Here is a 26,831-nt window from a genome sequence, read left to right as displayed (position 1 = left end):
AGATCTTGATTCCAGTCATTTGATTGGTCATTTACTTTCAAGCCTCAAAATTCAAAAATGGTTGACGTGCCTGCTTGGGCATGCTTGTATTGTGTATGAAGCCATATCCTTTTGCCATTTATTATTGTATGTATTGTTTTTACAACCACATAATTTGATATTTGTATTGAGAAATGCTGAATGACCAAGAAGCTACCGAAATAACGAACGTTGAAGTTGGCAATTTTGTATGGATGTGCAGGTGAGTTCATATCGGTCATTCAATGACCCCACTGTTTTGTTTTCTTAGTTTGTCATAAAATAGCCACAAAAGATGGTAACTGTTTTACATATTCATTTACATATTTTGTTATAAAAATGTATACTTTTCCGAATCACAAGTAAATAAAGATATAAGGAACATAGACCTGTGTAATGATAACAGTTATTTGAAAACGATATTTTTTATTATAAAATTTTGTAAACGCCACCATATGCCATGAAGCATGATACTAATCTGTCGACACAATAAGACAGACCGTCAGACTACTGTGGGCATATTTAGATACGCATTAACCTCGTATAATGTGTCGTAGATCTAATAACAAGCTAATCAAAAATTGTTTACATGCGAACAATGCCATTGGCATTGCACTGAAAATTGTAACAAAAATTAAATAATAATCATATTTTCAGGTGATGCTGTATCAGATTTAGTCACAAATGCAAACGAAACATGACTTTCACAGAGATGGATTCCAGCCTCCTGGTATGGATGTCTACAGAGGGAGGCAAAAAACCACCTTAGGACAGGGAACCCCAAAGTTGATAAAGGATGATGGAACAAATTACATTCTCATCGTAAATCAGCAGTCACAAAAGACATCAAAGACCCAGATACCAAATGCAGAAATGCTTTTAAAGTCTACCAATGCCCCTCAGTTTGTTCTTTCTGAAAATAAAAGTAAAATGTCTGGGACAAATGCCAGAGTCACTCATGATAAAGTTGGTCATGAACAATGGAAACCACAAAGCAAGACAATATCTCGTTGCAAAGGACACTTTGGAAGTGACATAAGAGAACGTGTAAAATTAAACTTCTCAGACTTGGGATTTGATAATTATGACAGTACCGCATCATCAATTAATGTTTTCAATGATGATTCTGAAAAAAAGGAGTGTTCAGCAGCTGTTAAGTCATTGGATGAGGGATACTCGGAATCTGCCATGATAATTGAAGGTTTTGTTCAACAACAGCATACAGATTTAAACCTGGATGAAACGGAAGCAATGAAAAGTCCTAACAATGTATCAAGGTCTACATACACTCCTTCCACCTGCAACATTGATCTCTCTGGATCTTCTGGATACCAGTCAGCTGGAGGATCAAGTTGGCTCACCAGTCCAACCCCTTCCGATTTAACTTCGCCAAGTCCAAACAATGCTGCGAAACAAGTTATACTGATCTCACCTGGCCCAAGTAGAACAATAGCTTCATCTGTATCCAGTCAGGAACCGTCCAACTATTCTATAACCTCACCTGTGTCCTCGTTAGCTTGTAATCTTAAAGGAACAGCATTCTTTCAGTCACCAACTGGTATTTCACCTGTCCTTTCACAGATTCAGCATGACTTGGGAAAACCCCTATCCAGTTCTACTCCTGTTGAAAATAAATCCATATCTGTTTCTGCCATTAATACTTCCACAGGAGCTTCTCCAATTCCAAGTACGACCAATAGCATTAAGAATTTCACACAGGTACAGACTTCTACTGCATATCATCCCCTGGACAGTAGGGCTTCTGCTGCAAAATGTCTTAAATCTATGAATATTGTGTTGCCTAACTTGAGCCAAATACCAAAAACAAATACGAAAATGACAATTACTGAAAAGGGCATTAAACAAGAACCTCCAGAGCCACCTGACCCACAGGCGGGGGAGGTAGTTATTCACATCAACATCAAGGAACAACAGACTGTGGTCAAAATGGAGAAGGACCAATCTCGACCAAGTACTCCTCATCTCTTTAAATCAGAGTCACAGTCTCCAGACTTGAGCAATACATCAGGTATTACTACCCAGTAGTATATTTATGCTGTTACATGTTGTACCACAACCAGTTCTATATATTGAAGTGTCCAGTTTAACTGCGTTACTTTGCTGTTGTTTTATTTTTTATTTTGCTTATTTTGCATTTCACCAGTTATCATAGTAATGGTCAATTATATGTCCTTACAAATTCTATAATAATTCTAGAATTGCAACAGATAGCAAGGTCATGTCTATGCCCAATATATGCTTTTTGTTTTTTGTGACAGTTACTACAGTAAATGTCTTTTGACCATTATCCTGTTGTTTTCAGACTGTCTAAATAATTCCCTCACCAACATGCACTGGTTGAAAGGTATTCAAGGCATCAATGAGGCAGTGCAGGGTAGCCCCAGGATAGCCCCTTCTGTTGTTGAGACCCCCAAAAGTGTTGCATCCAACCCTTTACAGTGGCGCTGCCTCAGTACCTCAGATGTTGAAAAGGTTTGTGCAAGTTCAGATAATATGTCAAGCTATTGTCGTCATGAAATATATATGAATAAGTCTTTTAAGGACAATTAATTAATGTTTAATACCTGATAGGAACTTTTAAGCTACGCTTGGACAAAAAACCCATGTCTGTATATATAACATTTGTATAGGATTATTCTGTGTGATACATATAAATACATATTTCTAAATCCTTTACTGTACAGATTGCAAGGGAGTGTGGTCGTCACAAAAGGCCACCATTTTCATACATGACGCTCATACAGATGGCTCTGAACTCACGAGAGGACAAGCGTATGACACTGAGGGAAATTTGTCATTGGATAGAGGATACATTCCTCTACTATAGATACACTGCTAAACCAGGCTGGAAGGTTGGTCTTTAAACACAGATGAAGTAGGAGGCCCATGTCTGTTTTATAACACCATTAAGAATGTAACTCCCTAACGATTATAGTTCAGCTTTTTTTTTTTATGAAATCACAGCCAGATATGAAAGCATACTTGCATGTGTTTCCAACCCAAATATAAAATTTTAATCAATAATAACAAATGGTCCAATTTTCTTCAATTCTCATTGGCGAAAATTGATCACACAATAATCAACATTTTGAGATATTTACTTGATGAGAGTCAATATTGTGTTGATGGCATCATAATCATTCGTCATTGTGACTGACATCACAATGCCCAAATGTAAATTTCCTGTTATGAAGATAAATACAATGCGGTTTCACTCTACTATAAGTTAAAGACCATTGATTTAATCAATACAATGGTGTTATACTGGCCTGGTAGAATCTAAAATATTAATCTCTGGAATATTTTATTCTTCCAGGTCAGTATAACACAATATTGACCCCAACAAAGTTCCATAATTGATAAATATCAAGTTGTATCCCGACTGCTTATCACATCCATACAGATCATTGATTGAAATTTTAATTATGGTGCTCCTAAACAAGTCTGGAATATATTGGAGTTTTGTGTCTGCATAGATTAAAGTTAACTCTATAAAATGACTGTAAATGTTTTTGTTTTAGAACTCCATACGCCACAACCTTTCCCTGTACAGTATATTTGAGCGGGAAAAATCTAAAAAGCATGGATCCCACTGGACAATACGAGATGACTGTCCGGAAAAGTCCAAGTCAGTTCCAGCTAGAGATGGATTGAGGAAAGGTAAGTCTACAACTTATATACATGTTTAAGGCTAGAGTTGTCTCCCTTAGGTATGGATGTGTATGACATGGTTACATACTATACACAGTAACCAAGATTTATATCATACATGGGGGGAAATCTCAATTTTACAATATATGATTAAATATTAATCATAAAGCTACAAGAACATTTTGAAGAATTTTGTCGTCTACATTTCGTCTGATCAGTATCAAGATCTAGTTTCATAAATTTAAGCATTATTTATTGCACTATAAACTGTATGAAAACACAGAGACCAGAAATTTTACTGTTTGAGTTGTATTGACCTGATATAACAATGAAAAATGATAAAGGGATTTGTTTCATATTAATGTCTTTATTTTGTTTACCATGTTCAACCTAAGTTCATGGTGCACTTCCAAAAACATATGCACTTAGTTGAGCATTCGCCCCAGTGAGGGAGGTTTTGAGTCCTGTCCCCTTGTCGAAATATACCAGAGTCTTTAAAAAATTATAGGTGCTACTCCTGCTTATTGCTCTGCATTTATGGAAGTTGGACGACTGGTTCAACCTTTGTCAGTATTACAGGACTTTTTTGGGGCCGAAGTTCGGCCCCATTCCCCCAGACAAAATTTGATATTTTTCCCAATCTGACCAGTTAAAATTCCCAATCGAATGATCTAAAAAAAAACATGTCTTCAAAAATCCGGATGGTGCCGTCCCTTGTACGTTTTATTGGTTATTCTGGCTTGATAAAGGGAGATAATGCTCTTGAGTCTAAATAGATATAGCATAGATCCATATTTGTGTCTACTTGTTATTTTTACCATTCTGTCTATTTTTCCCAATTTACCTGTTGCCGCACATTTTTTTCCCAATTCCAAAGCCATAGGCCCCATTCCCAAAGTAGTGAAAAAAAACCCTGTATTATGTGACCGCTTAGGATGTTCTGCTGTTAATCTTTGTCAGTATGCTTCAGTGAAGATGCATTATATAAATTTTGCACTTTCAAAAGAAGACAATCATGTATATACCTCAGCCTCCCTGAACGCACACCATCACTACACGTATCTCGCACACAAGGGAGGTCATACTTAAATGACCATACAAAACCAAACCATCTTTTTATATCTACAGGAGCTGGCCAATTGGGGATTGGAACTATGCTTCCCTTGACCCTTCCAACCTTCTTACAGCAATCACATGGACCTAAATTGGCATTACCTCCTAACCCAGCATTGACAGACAGGTCTAAAAAAGGTAACAATACATAGTAGTCATGCTTTTGTTAGACATGGAAAAGTAGAATTAAAAATTTCTAGAAATGAGCTTTGCATTACATGAACCCTAAAAAAGCATAGGGACAACTGCAAAATATCATTATGATATAGAAAAGACTGAATTCTAGATTTTCTATCTAAAGATCTCAATTGATTAAAATGGGGGGAAAAAAACATCAGAATGGCGTTCTTCAAGCTAAATACGGTAGTAATGTGTAGATATGCTTGTGTTAATACAATGTACTCGTGATGTGCTCAGGTCCCCAGCCGATCCTGCCTCGGCCAATGGCAGTGTCACAGACCCCTCTACAGACCTACGCACTCATCCCCATACAGAACATGGGCCAGGGCGTTCAGCAGGGCATCCAGATCCCAGATCAGGGCCAGCCAATGATAATCCAGCTGGCCAAGTCTGGGCAGAGTCTAGCATCCCACTCAAACCCAGGTAGGCATATTTTGATATCCCGATTGTGGACCCGACTTAGATTTAAAAGCAAAAAAAAAAAAGTTAATATTGAGTGGAACATCAAGATACTTGATGCATGAGGCTTCAATCAGTTGATTCCAATTTTTTGAAGGCTTGTACAAATCTTAAATCTAAGCATAAGTCTTGAAAAACCCTATAACTTTACAAAAAATATCTAGAATGTCTAGATAAGCGTATATTATGAAAATATATTCAAACTATTGGGCAATATTACATTTGGTAGTTTTGTATTGTTATTCAAAAATAATAATAAAAGAGAATACGATCTCTAAATAAAGAAAAAAAATTATGGTTTAAAATGTGAATCTCTTAAATCAAAAAGACTTGGGAAATGTCATGTATATATGTGCTCTCGTACAAGTTTGTGTTTTAACTTTCTTGACTTTTTTAATCCTCTTGTATATTTACTTAAATCTTTTGGTTATTAAAGCTTGCATTTCATGTTAATATGAAATACAAATGTTGCTTTATTTTTACATTGACAGAATCTCCCTTACTTTCTCCCTTGGTGCCAAATGCTGAGGAGAAACCATCATGTACTCGGCTTAAAAAGAAACGTTATTCCATCATTGCTCCAAAGGAGACCTCCTTGCCTTCATCATCTCCTAAGCAGTCCATCAGTATTGTACGTCAAGCTTGGCTTGATTCACAGAACACTAGTACCAGTGATGATGGTGATACAAATCGACTGCGAGACTCTAAGTGTAGCCCAACTTCACAGGCACAAACAGGTGCTAAGAAACCCAAGCTGCGAGCAGGTCTTCCAAAACCTAAAATTTACATGCGCACAACACCTCCATCGCGGAAAGGTAAAGCGAGAAGGAAACAGAAACTTGTGGCAAAGGAGCGTGAGCTGATGGCCGACAGTTCAGAGGAGGAGTTGGACAATCTCGAGCAGGAGGATCCCCTGACCAATGTGTTATCAACGAGTAGCAGTACAACAGTGTCTACATCTACTCCACTTAAAGCCTGTGGATTTCCCTCTCCCCAAATGCCCTCCCCTATCATCGGCCTAACTCCACTTCGCAGTAGTGGACTATTGGATTCAAGTTTCTTGGACTGCTTGAAGGATTCTGATACAGAATCAAAGGGCTTTTTGATATCTCCTGACATCCGATGTGCAAAAAAGTTATCTCTTGGGCAAAACCGAACTCCTCCCAACTCTACAGTGTTAGATTTTAACTTCTCCTTTTCTCAAACTCCCTTGCGTTGTGACCCAGGAACAGACTTTGGGGGAGGGGACCATAACCAAAGTCTTTCAAAATTCTTGGCCGAGTTTCCAATTGACACTAATATGATGGAAGATGGACTGCCTGTCGACATTTCAAGTCTAAATTGGAGTGTTGGAGAACAGGATCAAAGTCCATTAAGTAGTTGATTTAGGCATGCAATCTTAGTGAAAAACCAATTACTAGTAATGTACTTTGAAGGACCTGCTTCAGACAATTCCTCCTAGAAAATGTCTGATTCGGACATGTCCTTTTAGGGATCAACGGTTTCAAGCATGTCCTAGGGAATGACTGATTCAGGCATCTCCTCGGAGAGAACAACTGTTCCAGGCATGTCCTATAGCTGGGGAATGACTGATTCAGGCATGTCCTCCTAGGGAACAACTGATTCAGGCATGTCCACCGAGGGAATGACTGTTTCAGGCATGTCCACCGAGGGAACAACTGATTCAGGCATGTCTGAGGGAATGACTGATTCAGACATGTCCTCCAAGGGAACGACTGATTCAGACATGTCCTCAAAGGGAACAACTGATTCAGGCATGTCCACCGAGGGAATGACTGTTTCAGGTATGTCCACCGAGGGAACAACTGATTCAGACATGTCCTAGGGAATGACTGATTCAGATGTGTCCTAGGGAACGACTGATTCAGACATGTCTGAGGGAATGACTGTTTCAGGCATGTCCACCGAGGGAATGACTGTTTCAGGCATGTCCACCGAGGGAACAACTGATTCAGACATGTCCGAGGGAACGACTGATTCAGACATGTCCTCCTAGGGAATGACTGATTCAGGCATGTCCGAGGGAACGACTGATTCAGACATGTCCACCGAGGGAATGACTGTTTCAGGCATGTCCACCGAGGGAACAACTGATTCAGGCATGTCCTTTGAGGTAATGACTGATTCAGACATGTCCTCCGAGGGAATGACTGGTTCAGGCATGTCTTCTGAGTTTGTTCTCCTGAATTGTATGCTATCCAAAGAGTTGTCTGATGCTGGCATTCGGCTCTAATTTAATTTGAAAACATCATGCTGTCAGACACAAGTCCAAAATTTTAATGTAAAATCATGTTTGAGATGTGGTGTGAGGATGTGATGTTGTTTTGTACTGTAAATGGTTTTAATGTTTACTAGGTATAAATCTGAATTAGATCTAGTTGTTGAATTATTTTCTTTCAGAGAAAACCTTCAAACGCATTTTGTATTAGGAATACCAATAATGCTATTTAACATACAGAGATTAATGAATATGATACTTTATCCTACAGTTATTAAACCACTTGAAATTAATCTGATCTAATTAACTTTAAGGTTAGCAATCCCTCAAAAACAAAGTATTTTCGTGTATACTGTATATACAATATTTTCATGTATTATATACCTCTCAAACAAAAGAGTTCTTCCTATTACATAGCTGTAAAAAGCCCAGCACACTGATCATTGATTATATGTAAGAAAAATTCATTGGGTTTAATTCATAAATCTCATGTGAAATGGACAGTTTTTAATTTGCTGGGGCAATGTTCAGGTAAGCTATTGCTATACCACCGGCATTGGCATTCGTCAACAGCTAGATTAAAGATTTTATAAACCAGTGTTAAGTCAATAGTAATGAAGATACAGCTTACCGTATTTATCACATGTTTCTTCCTTGTGACAAGACTTTTCCATTGGTACAACATTTGCATACCTGCTGTCCTTGACCTGACAGCTACTTTTAAAAAACTTTAACCTTGGCCACAGTATATTAACTGTATGTGATAGGACTTTCATATTTGACAATTTGTGTTCCTTGTGATAAGACCTTTCCATTGGTTCTACATTTGTGGACCTTGACCATGATGTTAAACCTTGCCCACAATATATGAACTGTATGATAATTATGATACAGGGCTTTCATATTTGACATTTGTGTTCCTTGTGATAAGACCTTTGGTTGTACATTTGCAGACCTGCTGACCTTGACTTGTCACATTTGACCTACTTTTCAAAACTACTAGGGAATGTCAACCCACTCTGGGAGCTATATATTGTGTCTTCTGACTTAGTCCTGTTGGTCCTCTTTATACATTATTTGAAACACCCTTCTTTGTTCAAATGGAATATGTTTATAATATTGGTAGAGGTTTAGTTACATGTATATAATAATTTTAAAATCCAACAGAAGATTTTGCAACCTGTTCTCTTGGTCTGTGAATTGTGAAAAAACAACACATACACATATGTACTATAGATTTTTAAAACTGATACATGTACATAGTGATTCATTTGATGGAATATTGCAAAGAAAAGCAGTGTCATAAGGCTGTGAGGTTAGGACGTGTGTAAGAAAAAGATTTCTACATAATAACATGTACATGATTAAATAATCAACATTTCTACCATTCTTATTGTTTGTATATTTGGTTTTGAACAATAACTATTCTGTCCATAGATGAAAATTTGATCCATTAAGTTTTTTTCTTACTTATAAAACCACAAGTAATTAGACACCTGTTTAATTAATTATGCAAGCAATGGATGGTATTTTGCCCCAAGCTTTTTTGACATTTAACCTGTTAAAATCTTAAATCATGAAATTTTCAGCTATCTGATATTTTGTATAAATGTTTGGACAGAACGATTCAGTCACGTTTTCAGTAGTAACCAGATTTAATTTACTTTTCTTACTAGAATTGGCTCAGTTACATTACACATTTTACAAGCTTTACCTTATTACGTTAGAACATACTTGGAAGTCTTCCTTCATTTAAAGTTTAAAGGATAATATATGCAAATGTTTCTGTTGAATTTATAGGAAAAAAGATTTTGTAGATTTTTATCTTGCTGTATGTAGACATCCCACTGTGATTGGTAGTGTTCCGTAGTTTACTGTATCAGTGGTGTACAGATAACATTTCCCAGACGACACCTTGTATCATCAATCTTACACACTGTTTCTGTATGTTTGTTGTTGAGTGTCATGTTAAAGATTGTACAAACCTCGGGGTGTTTATATATACATTTATGTATAAAACAATTATCCCTCTGTTGTTACTGTATAAACATACTCTGTATGTTGATATATGCTGTCACAGCTCAATGTGCCTTGTGACTTTAAATTATTAAAAATATTTTACATATATATAATGATATACATTATTCTTTCTTTAATGCACTCTGAGGGAATGTGATAGCTCAGTCGGTTAGAGCGCTGGCCAAGTAACTTTGGGTGAAGAGGTGCATGTTTCAAAGCTCCCTACCCGGTATTGGTTTGTTTCTGGGGAAGCCAAGAAACGGACCAGTCTGTGTTGTAGTGCTTGTGTCCTTAGGCAAGACATGTGACGAGCCTCTCGTATGTTGTTCAGTGAGATAGTCACCAACTACTACAAGGAGACCCCCTCAAAATGACCCTCGCTGTTCATGGGGCAATAAACCCAGCAAACAAATTGATGCACTCCAAAAATATTCCTATAAATACACAACATGTTATGTCATGGCAGTGAAATGAAGGACAGAATTTACAAAGTTTGTCGGGTAAAATTCTTAGATAGGCCTAATGGGATTCAGCATCCCTCACTCCCAAGACAGTTTCTGTATTTTCTTCGAATGTTAGGATATTCACATCTAAATGCTGTTGGAAACCTTCATAGGAATTCTAAGAGAAGAGCGATCTTAAGTACCTGCTAGGCTTCCCTTCACCCAATGCTTTAGAAACTGCTGTTACAAGAACAGGAACGTGATACAAATTTCCAACCAACTGTCCATATATATATATATATATGTATTTTTTTATATAGAATCTTGATGGTATAATACATATATATGAACCATGGGCTGGGAATTTGTTTCAAGTCCCTGTGGTTTCATGATGTGTAAAGAATGACGAACATGAGCGTGACTTCAAAAGACCGCTGTCTATAAAAGTGGGCTAATAGATTAAAAACAAAACCATGTTCAAAAGTAAATAAATACATTTAATATTGTACATTTTATCTTTAATACATTTGTTTGTAAAAAGGCACTTATTCAAAAAATTATCTATTACATCAAATGTTAAAACATTTCAGATGAAACAAATCTTTGGATATCATACATACCAAACAGACACGTGTGGCAGATTAACAACATTTTAAATGCTGGTTCCCGAGATTTAATGAGTGATTTATGTGAAAAATGAGATTTGATAACTTTTTAAGTCTCAAAATATTTGCATCAGATACCTATTATCCTGGTTGTTATTTAGAGATCAAAAGAACAATGTCTCGCTATAGAAATGGTACAATTTTTTTATTATAATAAAATTCTTTAAAGTAAAAATTTTCACCTGATTAAAATTGGAATAATCTGCTATACAACCAGTTGATTGTTGCAGTTTGTAATATCTAAGAGTTGAATGCTAAATATCTGATAGATATGAAGCTTTACTTTTTACTATGGCAAGATGTATCACAGAAGAATTGTGTGTGCGTAGTTGGTCCATTTTGACGATCACCAGACTGCCTCATTGTGAGGGATTCCATTGTCCTGTTGTAATTATAGTCCTGTTTATACTTACTACTCCAGATACATTTTAAATCTGTTGTCCAGACAACACCAGATTCTTGTTATATACTCTGAACAGAGTAAGTATGATACAGTCTGTGAGGATAGTCTTACTGCAGATATTGACAGGATTTGTCAGTATTTATTGTGGAATGGATCTGCTCCAAGTATTGGCAACAATGGCTGAACTATATCACTGATCACTGCATAGGCCTGTAAAAAAGGGTCAAATAAATGTGAAATTCCATTAAACCATAAACTTGAGAGATATTATGTAAACCCGTCTCTTCACTGCATCTGTCTTTAATACCTCCTCGTGTATAATTAGTGAACATAACTATGTTATATACCTTGGTGGCTTTACGATAATTTATTTTCAAAAACATCTTTTTTAACCTTTTCCCAGTTCATATACACAGGCAAAATGTCTTCAGGTCAATTTCATGTGAAAATTTCAGGTCAAACTGACAACAAAAGAGCAAAATAGTCAATTCATGTCAAGATATTGACCTGAATTTGAACCAAAATTGACATGAATTTTTTTTCTTGTGAAATTGACCTCCTTTTCAGGTCAATTTTTGCTGTGTATACATGTAAATGTATACAACTTTTGTTTATTTTCCTGACAAGCTTCAATCTATCAACTGATCTCAATGCTTGCATTGACCATGATGGAAGCTTGCAGATCATAATAGGTTAGGAAATGGTGTACCTGAGAAAACTGAGAATACTGTCATGCTGGTGACCCGCCATATCTTTTCACAGAGAAGTTGGAATTCTGTCATTTTGAGGAGAGGTGAGTGTAATATCTATAGCTTTACTCAAATATCCATTTATCAAATGTTACATCTGTTCACTCAGTCATTGGTAATAGCTGATGTGACGAGCATTACATGTTCCCTACCAGCACCCACTAATAATACTTAGTAAAAGTGACCTTGACCAAAAAATCCTGGAACCTAATCATGTCCTGAGATATTATCACCAATTATCATTGTGTGAAGTTTTAAGATCCCTAGGTAATGAACCAGATAGACTGCTGATAAACGTACATACCTAGTACACGCGTTCATCCGGACAGAAAGGAAACCTATAGTTCCATCGGTTGGAGACTAATAATGTGATAAGTCGGGAAGGGGTACACTTATCATTGTTAGGGTAAAGTTGTAGAACAGGTTATTACAATCAAATAGGGTTAGGGAATCTAAGGGGTACAATAACCATTGTTAGGGTGAGGTCGTAGAACGGGTTATTTCAATCAAATTGGGTTAGGGAGTCTAAGGGGGTACAATAACCATTGTTAGGGTGAGGTCGTAGAACGGGTTATTACAATCAAATGGGGTAAGGAAATCTAAGGGGGTACACCTATTTTTAGGGTGAGGTTGTGGATTGAGGTTTAACAATCGAGCAAATTCAGGAAGCTAGAAGGGAATCGGACTTGGGTACCATGTCAATATGAAATATATTCTTACAGCTGTTGTGGTCCTTGTCATAAAACGGATGTAGAGGCCTGATATTCCATATTTGTCTGTTATAGGACTGGCACTACAAACTGTGTCTGTGTTGTACTTCTCGCCTACAAACAACAAAAAGATCACCTACTTTATCACATATTCCTACAAATACCAACAACACCACTCCGTTACATTCACAGTAAACCAGTATAGCAGCTCAAACTTCCAACCTTAGAAACACATAGATTTAAGACAAAAGTATTCGCACGAAAACGTAATTTTAAAATAATGTAATCGTGCAAATACTTTTGACCTGTTTCTGTGCTTAATGTTTTCATTTTCAAAAGAGTTGCTTTAAAATTACAAAAATGCACAGGGACATGACACATATTCCCCTCCCACATTCCATTTATGTATTATAATATATGAGAACCTGAGTTATGAATTGGCACCAAGTTCCTGGGTCAAACACCTGCTAAAGTGGAAGATTGTATATCTGAACTGGCCAGTAACTAGTGGCCTTGTAATAACTAATTTTCAGTATTTGATAAAATGTTTGTCTCTTAGTATTCCATAAATAACATCAAGTTCAGCAGGTTTCAGCATCTAGTGGCCTGAAGCCCTTCAGTGTTCAGTACCAAATGAATACTGAGTATGTATTAATCTTACCAAATTTCTTTTTTGGACAAAGAGTCTTCTGAAGGTTTACACAGATATCCTGGAGCTTGCTGCCTAGTAGTACACATGTACCTATCACCTGTAATATAAAATCAAGTTTACCCTGTCCTGACTCAAACCTTTATAATCTGACAACCTTTTCAATTCATCACTATTAAAATTAGTGTTTATCAACCTGTAACCATTACATCATTATCAAATTAAAATGTTAACACAACACAATATTTCACTAGGAAGTGCAAATTTTCCTTTTTTCTTTCTTTCAATCAAAACAAAAAAATAATATATTGACAAAATGAAATATTCTTAATTGCCAAATGAATATTTTTACTAGTTTGAAGAACAAAAAAAATATATTTTACATTATTATAAAGAATACTTCAAAGATGATTAAACTGTATGTAAAATTAGGTAGAGAAACATGGCTTACTTGATAATCCTTCATTGACTGATGGATGGTAAGGTAGGGTGAATCCTGCATCACTACCTGGTCCTTAAATATCAACTTCCCGTCCACTTTTATTTCTGTCCTATTGAGATACCTGTCATGAACAACAACTTGTGAGGTACATAAGTACACACTTCATCAGTCTTATCAAGTACATAATAATGTACCTTACTTCAGTAGTCTAACTTTATAATATCAGAACCTGATAATCAGTTTTGGCTCATCCTGATCACAGGGACCTGAGAATTTGTTACAGGCTAAGTGTATTTGGGTCTGTCCTGACCACAGGGACCTGAGAATTTGTTACAGGCTAAGTGTATTTGGACCCATCTTGATCACAAGATTCCAAAAATAAACCATATACAATCTTATGCAGTGGACTAGAAGTAGTGTAATGGTTGAGAGAATTACCTGTTGAATTCCCACTCTTCATTCCTCGCCACCCTGCCAGCGGTCATCCAGTCCAGGAACACAACATTGGCAGTACTACATAGCTGGATCTCCTAAGACATTCAAAAGTCAGCTTTATGTTGTAACATGATAAGTCACATAGTAGGTATATTTTCATCTTACCCATTAATGTCATACAAAGGGAAGCAACCCCCTAAGTCGATTTCACAGACTGGTCATTATATACCAAATCAGAGGACCAAATAGACCGGTCGTTGGTCGGGTTGTACAGGTGATCGTTATCTATGGTGTCAATATATAGTTAACACTTTGGACCATTACAAAACGGTCGTTATAGACAGGGAGTTAGACAAAGGTTTGTTAGAGAAGATTTGACTGTATATTTATATCAAGAAATTATGATGAACCAAACTTATCAGAATATATACTGGAGTTAATGATCCAAGGTATATGCCTCTAACCATGTCGGTCTCTGTTTGTCATGAAGCTGAATAACGAGCCAGCGGACGCAGTCATGGTTGTGTCCTTGGGCAAGACACTTTACCCCAATTGCTCTGGATAATGTTCAGAGAGGTAGTCACCAACTCCTACAAGGAGACCCGCTTCAAAATGATCTGGCTGTTCACAAAGTGATGAACCCAGCAAAGAAATTAAACCAGGTAACCATGCCATACTGATGTCAGTGGATTACCTGGTTGCTTGTTTTATTGCCAAGGTCATTTTGCAGTGGAATCATCTTGTAGTAGCTGGTGGCTACCTCACTGAACAAATTACTATCTGGGTAAAGTACCTTACCCAAGAATTTAACCACACCACATACCTTAGAACTTCACTGGAAGTCTATTGGTCTGATTCTCTACTGACTGAGCTGTCAAGTGTCTGGGTATATGACAACATAACTGTGTTTGGGTATATGACAACATACCTGTGTCGGGGTATATGACAACATACCTGTGTCGGGTATATGACAACATACCTGTGTTGGGGTATATGACAACATATCTGTGTCGGGGTATATGACAACATAACCGTGTTGGGGTATATGACAACATAACCGTGTCGGGGTATATGACAACATACCTGTGTTGGGGTAAATGACAACAAACCTGTGTTGGGGTATATGACAACAAACCTGTGTCGTAGTATATGACAACATACCTGTGTCGGGGTATATGACAACATATCTGTGTCGGGGTATATGACAATATACCTGTGTCGGGGTATATGACAACATACCTGTGTCGGGTATATGACAACATACCTGTGTTGGGGTATATGACAACATACCTGTGTCGGGGTATATGACAACATACCTGTATCTGGGTATATGACAACATACCTGTGTTGGGGTATATGACAACATACCTGTATCTGGGTATATGACAACAAACCTGTGTTGGGGGATATGACAACATACTTGTATCTGGGTATATGGCAACATACCTGTATCGGGGTATTTGACAACATACCTGTGTCGGGGTATATGACAACATACCTGTGTCGGGGTATATGACAACATAACCGTGTTTGGGTATATGACAACATACCTGTGTTGGGGTATATGACAACATACCTGTGTTGGGGGATATGACAACATACCTGTGTTGTGGTATATGACAACATACCTGTATCTGGGTATATGACAACATACCTGTGTTGGGGTATATGACAACATACCTGTATCTGGGTATATGACAACATACCTGTATCGGGGTGTATGACAACATACCTGTGTCGGGGTATATGACAACATACCTGTGTCGGGGTATATGACAACATACCTGGGTCGGGGTATATGACAACATACCTGTATCTGGGTATATGACAACATACCTGTGTCGGGGTATATGACAACATAACCGTGTCGGGGTATATGACAACATACCTGTGTTGGGGTATATGACAACATACCTGTGTCTGGGTATATGACAACATACCTGTATCTGGGTATATGACAACATACCTGTGTTGGGGTATATGACAACATACCTGTGTCGGGGTATATGACAACATAACCGTGTTGGGGTATATGACAACATACCTGTGTTGGGGTATATGACAACATACCTGTGTCGGGGTATATGACAACATACCTGTGTCGGGGTATATGACAACATACCTGTGTCTGGGTATATGACAACATACCTGTGTTGGGGTATATGACAACATACCTGTGTTGGGGGATATGACAACATACTTGTGTCTGGGTATATGACAACATACCTGTGTTGGGGTATATGACAACATACCTGTATCTGGGTATATGACAACATACCTGTATCTGGGTATATGACAACATACCTGTATCTGGGTATATGACAACATACCTGTATCTGGGTATATGACAACATACCTGTGTTGGGGGATATGACAACATACTTGTGTCTGGGTATATAACAACATACCTGTGTTGGGGTATATGACAACATACCTGTGTCGGGGTATATGACAACATAACCGTGTTGGGGTATATGACAACATACCTGTGTTGGGGTATATGACAACATACCTGTGTCGGGGTATATGACAACATACTTGTGTCTGGGTATATGACAACATACCTGTGTTGGGGTATATGACAACATACCTGTATCTGGGTATATGACAACATACCTGTATCGGGGTATATGACAACATACCTGTGTCGGGGTATATGACAACATACCTGTGTTGGGGGATATGACAACATACTTGTGTCTGGGTATATGACAACATACCTGTGTTGGGGTATATGACAACATACCTGTATCTGGGTATATGACAACATACCTGTATCGGGGTATATGACAACATACCTGTATCGGGGTATATGACAACATACCTGTGTCGGGGTATATGACAACATACCTGTGTCGGGGTATATGACAACATAACCTATTGGGGTATATGACAACATACCTGTGTTGGGGTATATGACAACATACCTGTGTCTGGGTATATGACAACATACCTGTGTCAGGGTATATGACAACATACCTGTGTCGGGGTATATGACAACATACCCGTGTCAGGGTATATGACAACATAACCATGTCGGGGTATATGACAACATACCTGTATCTGGGTATATGACAACATACCTGTGTCAGGGTATATGACAACAAACCTGTGTTGGGGTATATGACAACATACCTGTATCTGGGTATATGGCAACATACCTGTATCGGGGTATATGACAACATACCTGTGTCGGGGTATATGACAACATACCTGTGTCGGCGTATATGACAACATAACCGTGTTGGGGTATATGACAACATACCTGTGTTGGGGTATATGACAACATACCTGTGTTGGGGTATATGACAACATACCTGTGTTGGGGTATATGACAACATACCTGTATCTGGGTATATGACAACATACCTGTATCGGGGTATATGACAACATACCTGTGTTGGGGTATATGACAACATACCTGTATCTGGGTATATGACAACAAACCTGTGTTGGGGGATATGACAACATACTTGTATCTGGGTATATGGCAACATACCTGTATCGGGGTATTTGACAACATACCTGTGTCGGGGTATATGACAACATACCTGTGTCGGGGTATATGACAACATAACCGTGTTGGGGTATATGACAACATACCTGTGTTGGGGTATATGACAACATACCTGTGTTGGGGGATATGACAACATACCTGTGTTGGGGTATATGACAACATACCTGTATCTGGGTATATGACAACATACCTGTGTTGGGGTATATGACAACATACCTGTATCTGGGTATATGACAACATACCTGTATCGGGGTATATGACAACATACCTGTGTCGGGGTATATGACAACATACCTGTGTCGGGGTATATCACAACATACCTGGGTCGGGGTATATGACAACATACCTGTATCTGGGTATATGACAACATACCTGTGTCGGGGTATATGACAACATAACCGTGTCGGGGTATATGACAACATACCTGTGTTGGGGTATATGACAACATACCTGTGTCGGGGTATATGACAACATACCTGTATCTGGGTATATGACAACATACCTGTGTTGGGTATATGACAACATACCTGTGTCGGGGTATATGACAACATAACCGTGTTGGGGTATATGACAACATACCTGTGTTGGGGTATATGACAACATACCTGTGTCGGGGTATATGACAACATACCTGTGTCGGGGTATATGACAACATACCTGTATCTGGGTATATGACAACATAGCTGTATCTGGGTATATGACAACATACCTGTATCTGGGTATATGACAACATACCTGTATCTGGGTATATGACAACATACCTGTGTTGGGGGATATGACAACATACTTGTGTCTGGGTATATGACAACATACCTGTGTTGGGGTATATGACAACATACCTGTGTCGGGGTATATGACAACATAACCGTGTTGGGGTATATGACAACATACCTGTGTTGGGGTATATGACAACATACCTGTGTCGGGGTATATGACAACATACTTGTGTCTGGGTATATGACAACATACCTGTGTTGGGGTATATGACAACATACCTGTATCTGGGTATATGACAACATACCTGTATCGGGGTATATGACAACATACCTGTGTCGGGGTATATGACAACATACCTGTGTTGGGGGATATGACAACATACTTGTGTCTGGGTATATGACAACATACCTGTGTTGGGGTATATGACAACATACCTGTATCTGGGTATATGACAACATACCTGTATCGGGGTATATGACAACATACCTGTGTCGGGGTATATGACAACATACCTGTGTCGGGGTATATGACAACATACCTGTGTCGGGGTATATGACAACATAACCTATTGGGGTATATGACAACATACCTGTGTTGGGGTATATGACAACATACCTGTGTCGGGGTATATGACAACATACCTGTGTCGGGGTATATGACAACATACCTGTGTCGGGGTATATGACAACATACCCGTGTCGGGGTATATGACAACATAACCGTGTCGGGGTATATGACAACATACCTGTATCTGGGTATATGACAACATACCTGTGTCAGGGTATATGACAACAAACCTGTGTTGGGGTATATGACAACATACCTGTATCTGGGTATATGGCAACATACCTGTATCGGGGTATATGACAACATACCTGTGTCGGGGTATATGACAACATACCTGTGTCGGCGTATATGACAACATAACCGTGTTGGGGTATATGACAACATACCTGTGTTGGGGTATATGACAACATACCTGTGTTGGGGTATATGACAACATACCTGTGTTGGGGTATATGACAACATACCTGTGTTGGGGTATATGACAACATACCTGTATCTGGGTATATGACAACATACCTGTATCGGGGTATATGACAACATACCTGTGTCGGGGTATATGACAACATACCTGTGTCGGGGTATATGACAACATACCTGTATCTGGGTATATGACAACATAACCGTGTCGGGGTATATGACAACATACCTGTGTCGGGGTATATGACAACATAACCGTGTCGGGGTATATGACAACATACCTGTGTTGGGGTATATGACAACATACCTGTGTCGGGGTATATGACAACATACCTGTATCTGGGTATATGACAACATACCTGTGTTGGGGTATATGACAACATACCTGTATCTGGGTATATGGCAACATACCTGTATCGGGGTATATGACAACATACCTGTGTCGGGGTATATGACAACATACCTGTGTCGGGGTATATGACAACATAACCGTGTTGGGGTATATGACAACATACCTGTGTTGGGGTATATGACAACATACCTGTGTCGGGGTATATGACAACATACCTGTGTCGGGGTATATGACAACATACCTGTGTCAGGGTATATGACAACATACCCGTGTCGGGGTATATGACAACATAACCGTGTCGGGGTATATGACAACATACCTGTATCTGGGTATATGACAACATACCTGTATCTGGGTATATGACAACATACCTGTGTCGGGGTATATGACAACATACCTGTATCTGGGTATATGACAACATACCTGTATCTGGGTATATGACAACATACCTGTGTCGGGGTATATGACAACATACCTGTGTCGGGGTATATGACAACATACCTGTGTTGGGGTATATGACAACATAACCGTGTTGGGGTATATGACAATATACCTGTGTTGGGGTATATGACAACATACCTGTGTCGGGGTATATGACAACATACCTGTGTCGGGGTATATGACAACATAACCGTGTCGGGGTATATGACAACATACCTATGTTGGGGTATATGACAACATACCTGTGTCGGGGTATATGACAACATACCTGTATCTGGGTATATGCTGCATCTTTGTAACACACAACATAGTCGGGTAACACACACAGCAAGGCCTCTTCTCCAACTGTATATACAAACGACTGACTTGTCTGCTTTCCATCTTCACAATGATAGACCTGGAAAATATTATAGATTTTATTTATATTACAACAATCATTAAACAAGTTATATAACTTATATCAATCACTAGTGTTGGCCTGGATTGATGGCACAGTGGATCTAGCTGTGGGAGGAAACCATCATAACTGGAGAAAATGCATGTGGTTCGGGCAGGTGACCCAATCAACGTTTTTTTCATGTCTAATCATAAATGAAACCCTGGTCAGCCAATGGTGAAAGAAAAGTTGCCACCTGACACCCTAGCTTTGTTCTCAGATTAGAAAAGAATTTTCCACATCTCTAATTAGGAAACTGCGTTCAGCAAAAATCTAATCATTTAAACCAGTGCCTTTATTGAATAACATCTATTTTTTATACAAACTGAATTTTTTTTTTTAATTTACTAACTTCTCTTGTTTATTTAAGAAAAATGGTCTTTCCTCAATTTTAAGTAGATAGAAAATAATTCCTTTATCAAGTCTCCTGTCCTCTATCAAGTACTGTAAAAATATCTGGGCTTTTTATACTCTCTGAGACCTTTGTAGCTTCTTGACTTGTCAGTAGACCACAGCAGCCATCTTGGATGTCTATCTCCATGGATACCTTGTCACCACCTACCAACCCTCCACCAAATGTGATTGGGAAAATCCAGCGACAGGTACCATTGCCAACATGTTCTGGTACCAGGATTTTCATCTACAGAAACAAAATGGAGTTAATTCAGGTAATATACATATCAAGAGATAGTTTCTTAAATAATAAATAATCTATCAGTGTCAAATTCATTGGTGCTTCAGTGAATTTCACCAGAATATTGTGAATTACATGCCAATCAATGTGAGAGTATGTGTATTTGTGACCCAAAATATATTTCAAACGTTATCCCTTTTCCCCTCCAGTAATCTCCTGACCCCTAATCCCCCCTGCCTCTAGATCTGACAACCCATGATTCCAATCCTCTACTATCCTAGCCTCTAATACCCTGTCTCTGACAATCCATGTTTCCCCTCCCCTACTCTCCTGACCCCTAATGCCCCCGCCTCTGACAATCCTTGTTTCCCCTCCCCTATACTCTCCTGACCCCTAATGCCCCCACCTCTGACAATCCTTGTTTCCCCTCCCCTACTCTCCTGACCCCTAATGCCCCCACCTCTGACAATCCTTGTTTCCCCTCCCCTATACTCTCCTGACCCCTAATGCCCCCACCTCTGACAATCCTTGTTTCCCCTCCGCTTCTCTCCTGACCCCTAATGCCCCCGCCTCTGACAATCCTTGTTTCCCCTCCACTACTCTCCTGACCCCTAATGCCCCCACCTCTGACAATCCTTGTTTCCCCTCCCCTATACTCTCCTGACCCCTAATGCCCCCGCCTCTGACAATCCTTGTTTCCCCTCCCCTATACTCTCCTGACCCCTAATGCCCCCACCTCTGACAATCCATGTTTCCCCTCCCCTACTCTCCTGACCCCTAATGCCCCCACCTCTGACAATCCATGTTTCCCCTCCCCTTCTCTCCTGACCCCTAATGCCCCCGCCTCTGACAATCCTTGTTTCCCCTCCCCTACTCTCCTGACCCCTAATGCCCCCACCTCTGACAATCCTTGTTTCCCCTCCCCTATACTCTCCTGACCCCTAATGCCCCCGCCTCTGACAATCCTTGTTTCCCCTCCCCTATACTCTCCTGACCCCTAATGCCCCCGCCTCTGACAATCCATGTTTCCCCTCCCCTACTCTCCTGACCCCTAATGCCCCCACCTCTGACAATCCATGTTTCCCCTCCCCTACTCTCCTGACCCCTAATGCCCCCACCTCTGACAATCCATGTTTCCCCTCCCCTTCTCTCCTGACCCCTAATGCCCCCGCCTCTGACAATCCTTGTTTCCCCTCCCCTTCTCTCCTGACCCCTAATGCCCCCGCCTCTGACAATCCTTGTTTCCCCTCCCATTCTTTTCTGACCCCTAATGCCCCCTGCCTCTGACAATCCTTGTTTCCCCTCCCCTTCTCTCCTGACCCCTAATGCCCCCGCCTCTGACAATCCTTGTTTCCCCTCCCCTTCTCCCCTGACCCCTAATGACCCCTACCTCTGACAATCCTTGTTTCCCCTCCCCTTCTCCCCTGACCCCTAATGGTCACTGCCTCTGACAATCCTTGTTTTCCCCTCCCCTTCTCCCCTGACCCCTAATGACCCCTGCCTCTGACAATCCTTGTTTCCCCTCCCCTTCTCCCCTGACCCCTAATGGTCACTGCCTCCGACAATTCAATTTCCCCTGACCTCCCTCCTCCCTTGTCCCCTGTAAAATACTCATGAGATAAAACTATTTGATGTCAAAGCCTCTGACAATCCAAGTCCCCCCAGGCTTCCTCCTCTACCCCTAAGACGTACTTACAGAATAACGGTAAGAGTATTTGATGGTCACCGCCTCTGACAACCCCTCCCTCCTCCCTCTATAAAACACTTACAGGATACGAGTATTTGATGGTCACCGCCTCTGACAACCCCTCCCTCCTCCCCCTATGAAATACTTACAGGATAAGATTATTTGATAGCCACCGCATCTGACAACCCCTCCCTCCTCCTCTATGAAATACTTACAGGATAAGATTATTTGATAGTCACCGCATTTGACAACCCCTCCCTCCTCCCTCTATGAAATACTTACAAGATAGAAGTATTTGATGGTCACCGCCTCTGACAACCCCTCCCTCCTCCCTCTATGAAATACTTACAAGATAGAAGTATTTGATGGTCACCGCCCTCTGACAACCCCTCCCTCCTCCCTCTATGAAATACTTACAAGATAGAAGTATTTGATGGTCACCGCCTCTGACAACCCCTCCCTCCTCCCTCTATGAAATACTTACAAGATAGAAGTATTTGATGGTCATCGCCTCTGACAACCCCTCCCTCCCCTGTCCCTCTATGAAATACTTACAAGATAGAAGTATTTGATGGTCACCGCCTCTGACAACCCCTCCCTCCTCCCTCTATGAAATACTTACAAGATAGAAGTATTTGATGGTCATCGCCTCTGACAACCCCTCCCTCCCCTGTCCCTCTATGAAATACTTACAAGATAGAAGTATTTGATGGTCACCGCCTCTGACAACCCCTCCCTCCTCCCCTGTCCCTATGTGAAATACTTACAAGATAGAAGTATTTGATGGTCACCGCCTCTGACAACCCCTCCCTCCTCCCTCTTTGAAATACTTACAGGATACGTGTATTTGATGGTCACCGCCTCTGACAATCCGAATTCCTCCCCCTTTCTCCTTCCTTGCTCCTGTAAGACTACTTTAGCTGTTGGTTCCTGCGGTTGCCGTGCCAATATCATGGCTACGGATTTACTCTCCTTATTTTTATTGTCATCAGTGACAAGCTGTAAGTGACAAATGTAATACATGCAGTCTGATAGATCATAGCCAAGGGAACATCTTCATATATATACATAATGTATATATATATACACTTAAACCTGTTATAAAGAACACCTCTTTATAAAGGACACTTATCTATAAAGGACAGACTCATTAGACCAACTCTTTCCAATTCAATGTATAATTAACCTCTGTATAAAGGACACCTGTCTATAAAGGACACTTTTGATCTGTCCCTTTGGTGTACTTTATAGACAGGTTTGACTGTATGTTATGATTGATACAAGCATTATATATACTTGTGAGGATATATCATTATATATACCTGTGAGGATATATCATTACATATACCTGTGAGGATGTATCTTTTATCATTTTGATGTAATTGACATCAAATTGAAATGAAATTATTTTGAAAAATATTTCAATGCCCTATGCATCCCATACAAGTTTTTATGTATTTACTGTTGTTATTTCAAAAAATTCTAATAATACCACAAACTAAAAGAGTTCCAAAATATTATGCATAATTTAACTCTTCCATGGTTATAACTTGATACACAGGTGTCTATATCTGGTCAGTAATATAAAAAGCTTATAGAGCCTTACCTGTCCGCCAATTTGATTAAAATATAAATCATCATTATATTTCAATTAAACTTACCGTAATTATACTGATGTAATTTGATGGATATATAAATTAAATAACAGAAAAATATGTAAGAAATACTTTATCAGACTGGATGCAGGCCTGTCCTAAGTTCTGATGACTATTTGATAAATAATTAGTTCTTAAGTTATGATCCACTATAATGACGTATGGTATATAATAATGATATGTATTTTAATCATATTGTTGTCTACATCTATAGTTATTTTTAGTAGGCCTATTTAGATATATATTAGCCTAAATTACCTATAGTAGGGGTAAAGGCTAAAATAATTTATATACCTTATAACAGATGCAGATTCATGTGTTTATATTTGCAAAAGCTGATACAATTTTATGGTTTACCTGCAGCAGGGACCACTATAAAGTTACAAATGTACTTCCTGTGTATTTGGAGTTTTATAAGGATTTAGTTTTTTTTTTGTTTTTTTTGTTTTTAATTTTTCTACAAGAGCAATTAACATTAGGCTCCCAATTTAATATGTGTTTTATAAACCTAATCATGTAAGGACGACACCAGTTTATGCCTACTAAATATATTACTTTGTATACACCTGGGCATATGTGCGTGAGGTGCGTGTGTGTGTTTACTGATACACAAATACACGTGTGACAAATTCTTACCATATTTCAGTATGACGGTTCCGTCGGCTCTGATGGTGACCATCGGAGTGGTAGGCCTTATACAGTTTTGTACAGGGTACCGACTGTCTCTCTTCTTTCTGTTCTGTGTCGCCTACAGCGTACGTGTATGTGTTTACAATGTCTTATGACACACAAAAGATTGCTGTAATAATCGGCTCAGTGTCCGCTCTGACCTATATATTTAGTAGTGTGTGTCAAGAGTTATCTCCGTTTTATTAACTATCCTATGACTTAGGTCTTCAATTTAGAAAACATTGAGAGTTCCAAATTTCAAGTCCAGTAATAAAATTAAAATCTTATATATATTTTCTTGACAAATTAAGGTAATCATTTTACTGACGATTTATGGCTATTTTGTACGTCCTGCAAACATTACTGAATTGTATGCTTTAAACGGAGACATAACTACTTAATTGTCAACTATCCCTATCTGTCGGAGGGGGGAGGGGGTTACTATATATAAGTATGAGCAGCTTGAGACCTAGTTATAAAACCGCAAGGCCGTAATGGCAGACGTGAAACCCGTTAAATAAATAAATTAAATAAACTATCTATAATAGAAAGGTACAGTGGTTTTATACTACTGCAGGTCTCTTAAAAATTAGTCAGCTAATCTCTTACGAAGTTCATGGAACTACGAATATCGATTTTATGTTCCTATTTGCGCTAAATTTTATTTACAAATTCCGCTAATGTCACTGCTACAGACATAAAGCAGGCCACAGGTGCACGCTCTTCAAAGCGAAAACGTCGCAGAAAGTGGTCCTCACACTACGTCATATCCATCCATACCTTTTAAAACGGTAAGCTTTGCATTCACATTTTGAGATCGAATGCTCAGATTTCAAATCTGTTTGTGACAAATACTAGAGATACAAGAACTTAACTCTCTACTGTGGCTTTGGAATAAATATTCGACTATTTTAAAGAGATAGATTTTTTTTTATTTTACTTTTCACACACCGTTATCACCATTTGATAACTTCCAATTAACTATCTGCACTATTTAACCACTCTTTATATGTATATAGGCCTTAACCATTTGATTTTACCCCAACTGTTTTAAAATTCCATTTACTCCAACTGTTTTAAAATTCCATTTACTCCAACTGTTTTAAAATTCCATTTACTCCAACTGTTTTAAAATTCCATTTACTCCAACTGTTTTAAAATTCCCTACATCCCAACTGTTTTAAAATTCCCTACATCCCAACTGTTTTAAAATTCCTTCATCCCAACTCTTCCAAAATTCCATATATCTCAACTGTTTTAAAATTCCATATAACCGAGCTCAATATAATTTGGCCCAAAGTAACCATAGCTGTCCACCGACCATTAACTATGATCACTCGATCAAATGCTATTTCGTTCTATATAGCTGAGGGGGAAATGGTTAAATCTAAGGAGGAATTGGGAAAAGTAATTTAACATCTACCTTAGTATCCCATGGGTTTACTTTTTAGCCCTATATCCACTGTTTATTGTGATCGAAAACAACGGAGTTTTATTTTTACTTTCCTTGAGATTTGCATATTTATTTTAATTCTTCCAATAA

At 38.9% G+C, this 26,831-nt stretch overlaps 2 protein-coding genes across 2 annotated transcripts; one reads left to right on the top strand and one right to left on the bottom strand.

Annotated features, from left to right (window-relative positions):
- Positions 1-51: 51 nt before the first annotated feature.
- LOC117335436 lies at positions 52-9,808 on the top strand. The gene is made up of 8 exons (XM_033895414.1): positions 52-241; positions 676-2,047; positions 2,342-2,511; positions 2,724-2,891; positions 3,561-3,699; positions 4,819-4,941; positions 5,221-5,406; positions 5,934-9,808. The coding sequence occupies exons 2-8, from the start codon at positions 703-705 to the stop codon at positions 6,824-6,826; spliced, it is 3,024 nt and encodes a 1,007-aa protein (XP_033751305.1). The 5' UTR covers positions 52-241; positions 676-702; the 3' UTR covers positions 6,827-9,808.
- Positions 9,809-10,622: 814 nt separating this feature from the next.
- Positions 10,623-25,459, bottom strand: LOC117335438 (urease accessory protein D-like). The gene is made up of 9 exons (XM_033895417.1): positions 25,256-25,459; positions 23,799-23,963; positions 21,125-21,283; positions 20,476-20,604; positions 14,200-14,291; positions 13,771-13,882; positions 13,332-13,419; positions 12,681-12,784; positions 10,623-11,421 (listed from the first exon to the last, which is right to left on the bottom strand). Exons 1-9 carry the CDS (start codon positions 25,256-25,258, stop codon positions 11,344-11,346), a joined length of 930 nt encoding a protein of 309 aa, XP_033751308.1. The 5' UTR covers positions 25,259-25,459; the 3' UTR covers positions 10,623-11,343.
- Positions 25,460-26,831: the final 1,372 nt, after the last annotated feature.

Source organism: Pecten maximus, chromosome 10 (assembly GCF_902652985.1).
Source record: "Pecten maximus chromosome 10, xPecMax1.1, whole genome shotgun sequence".
NCBI classification, from domain to species: Eukaryota; Metazoa; Mollusca; class Bivalvia; order Pectinida; family Pectinidae; genus Pecten; species Pecten maximus.
This window is presented reverse-complemented; position numbering and strand designations above follow the sequence as displayed.

Bases quoted from the DNA above. Each gene is read 5' to 3' on its own strand.
- LOC117335436 (XM_033895414.1), top strand. From the start codon at position 703: ATGCAAACGAAACATGACTTTCACAGAGATGGATTCCAGCCTCCTGGT. The intron at 2,512-2,723 runs GTTTGTGCAAGT...TTTACTGTACAG, and splicing joins GTACCTCAGATGTTGAAAAG to ATTGCAAGGGAGTGTGGTCG. The intron at 2,892-3,560 runs GTTGGTCTTTAA...TTTTTGTTTTAG, and splicing joins CTGCTAAACCAGGCTGGAAG to AACTCCATACGCCACAACCT.
- LOC117335438 (XM_033895417.1), bottom strand. The intron at 21,284-23,798 runs GTAAGTATTTCA...TTGTTTCTGTAG, and splicing joins CCATCAAATACACGTATCCT to ATGAAAATCCTGGTACCAGA. The intron at 13,883-14,199 runs GTAATTCTCTCA...TGTTCATGACAG, and splicing joins GAAGAGTGGGAATTCAACAG to GTATCTCAATAGGACAGAAA.